Source organism: Metarhizium robertsii, assembly GCF_000187425.2.
Source record: "Metarhizium robertsii ARSEF 23 chromosome Unknown MAA_Scf_66, whole genome shotgun sequence".
In the NCBI taxonomy this organism is placed as follows: Eukaryota; Fungi; Ascomycota; class Sordariomycetes; order Hypocreales; family Clavicipitaceae; genus Metarhizium; species Metarhizium robertsii.
Window position 1 is genome coordinate 3,394 of NW_011942211.1, and position 2,528 is coordinate 5,921.

A 2,528-nucleotide genomic window follows, 5' to 3' on the forward strand; every position below is an offset into this window, starting at 1 on the left:
TACTGATCAAGTTTGATGAGTATCACGGGCCTGTTTTTCCACATTGCGAGCCGGGGGTGATACCTGTTTTCCCTGCCACTCGCCAGTTTGAATACAAAGGAGTGGCGTGTTCCCGTACCCAGTTTCCTCTACGGCTCGCATATGCAATTACAGTCCATAAGAGTCAAGGGTTAACGCTGTCTAAGGCCGTTTTAAACTTGAATCAGAGGGAGCATTGCCCAGGCCTTTCTTATGTAGCTGTATCACGGGTTAAGACGTTGGCGGGAGTTATGTTTGAGGTTCCATTTGACTTTGAACGTTTTAAACATGTTACTTCCGCTGTATCGGTAGATAGAGAGTTAGACTATACTGTAAGAACAAATCAATTACTATAAAATTCGAACGTAGTGAGGCCGGGGGTTTGGGGGCTGGCCCCCATGAAGTTCAGACCAAAAATAAATAAATAAAAAAAAGAAAAAGAAAATAAAAAAGGAAAACAAGTCAGGAAAAAAAGCTTCGCTTTACCCCCGCGTATATCCTATCCGCGGCCCCTCGTTGAAAAGCGAAGCTTTTCTTTACACTCCGACCCCCCTGCACGCGTGCACGTGATCCAAATCTGTGAGAAAAGTAGTTCCTATCACGTGTTTTTAAGGCCTCTGATTGGCCACAATCCTGGCTTTTGATTGGCCGAAATCCTGTCGTTTGATTGGCTATCTTCAGCGGCATCTGATTGGCCGCTTCAGAAATGTGCTATCACATGATATCGCGGGCCTTACGCGTAATCCGTTGCCTCCTACATCTCCACTGCTCGAAACTACTCAACCTACTCCGCATAGCATTCGATCCGTGGCCTTTCTCGAACGAAGTGAGGACTGGGGGTTTGGGGGCTGGCCCCCATAAAATAGAAAGAGACGAACAGCTCGCCGCAGGCGGCCCCCGGCAGGGTCCCCGAAGGGCTCCCGGAGGGAATAATTCAGGTCTGTAAGGTTGTTGACGGTTCGAGGGCTTCGACTCCAACGGCCTTCCAAGGCGGCTGAGCTGCCGGCTCGAGAGCTTCAAGTTCGCACATTATTCGTACCAGCAGAGGTGCCGCCGCAAAGCCAGTAATTACTCCACAAGGCACTTTGTTGGACCAAAATACACGCACAACAACCAATACTGGCCCAAACTTTTCTCTAGATGAGACTAAAGCACGAGCAACGCGAGAGCTTCAGTGGTGTCGGGTAGCCCTTGGGAGGAAGGCGATAAGATGAAATAAGGAACAAAGGTTCATGCAAGTTTAATATCGAGTTTCTGAGCGTAGTAATTTACGAGAACAAGGCTCACTAAGTTGCTGCAAAGTTCACAGTTGAATTCATAGTCGATTCTTGAACAGTGATATTGTTGTTGTGGGAGCTACCTCTGAATGTATGTATATATTTACATAACTAACTACAGCAGAGTGGCACATTACATAGTGCGAAAAAACCATCACTATAGCGCCTTTAGTGAGAGAACCACTATAAATACAGCGCTTACAACTCTCCCGCTAATGCAATTATAGCGCATCCAGCACAACACAATTATCACAGCTTCAAATGCAGCTTCACATGCAGCCATGCCTACATATGCTTGCTCTCTTGCTTCCTGAAGAATGCCTCTGCTAGCCCAGATAGCATTCCGATCCGTAGCCCTTCTCGAACGAAGTGAGGACCGGGGGGTTGGGGGCTGGCCCCCATGAAATTCACATAAAAAAATTAAAAAAAAAAAAAAACCATGTAAGATCTTCCGCACCTGCATTCCTTGCCGCGCCAAGAATTTAAAGAAAAGGAAGGCCTTACAGCCATCATGTCCTGATGTCCCGCCCAAGAGACGTGGACGTCCTAAACTATCATCAGTCCCCCCTACATCGCGTCCATTGCAACCCCTCCTTATCCCTCGCCCCCTGGCACCCGCTCTCCCTCTCCGCGATGATGATGCAGGCCCTCCTGTCCCCTCTCTACCCGAAGCACTTCGCCCTCTCCTTGAAGCTCAGACCAGGCCGCATCTTCTCCCAGTCCAGCGCCAGCCCGTTCTGCCGGTCTGCCCGCCACGCATTCAGCCAATCCAGCCTCGAGCTCTTCCTTCGTTCCAGCATCATCATGTACAGCCTCAACAAACTGGCTTCCTTCCCGCTGAACAAAGTTCTCATACCATCATCACAGGACGAGTCGGATCGGATTCAGAACCTGTCCGCCCTCTGCTCCCCGTCCACCCCGAAACACGGTCTATGCCGCCCGAACCGCCTCGGGGTACGGGCTTCCTTCCCACAGAGCAATGGGGGTATATACAGAGTTTCAACGCCGCCATGGGTCAGGTCAAGATGGAGACCTGTACCCGGTGCAAGGAACGGTGGTTTGCAATGGACCTCAAGGATGGGGTCTGTCACGCCTGCTTCTTGCGAGATAAGGGCAGCAAAACACCCTTCCTCATGTCCGCGGAGAACGAAATGGACCCAGGAGAGCTTCCGGCCCATCTGCCAGAGCTGACACAGGTGGAGGAGATGATCAATGATCATATGACTACTGCAG

The 2,528-nt window shown here is 50.2% G+C and overlaps 1 protein-coding gene across 1 annotated transcript; it reads left to right on the forward strand.

The window, feature by feature from the left end:
* Nucleotides 1-1,928: 1,928 nt before the first annotated feature.
* Nucleotides 1,929-2,486, forward strand: MAA_11838 (Ankyrin repeat-containing domain protein; the record flags this gene model as incomplete). Its single annotated transcript, XM_011413366.1, has 1 exon — nt 1,929-2,486. One exon carries the CDS (start codon nt 1,929-1,931, stop codon nt 2,484-2,486), a length of 558 nt encoding a protein of 185 aa, XP_011411668.1.
* Nucleotides 2,487-2,528: the final 42 nt, after the last annotated feature.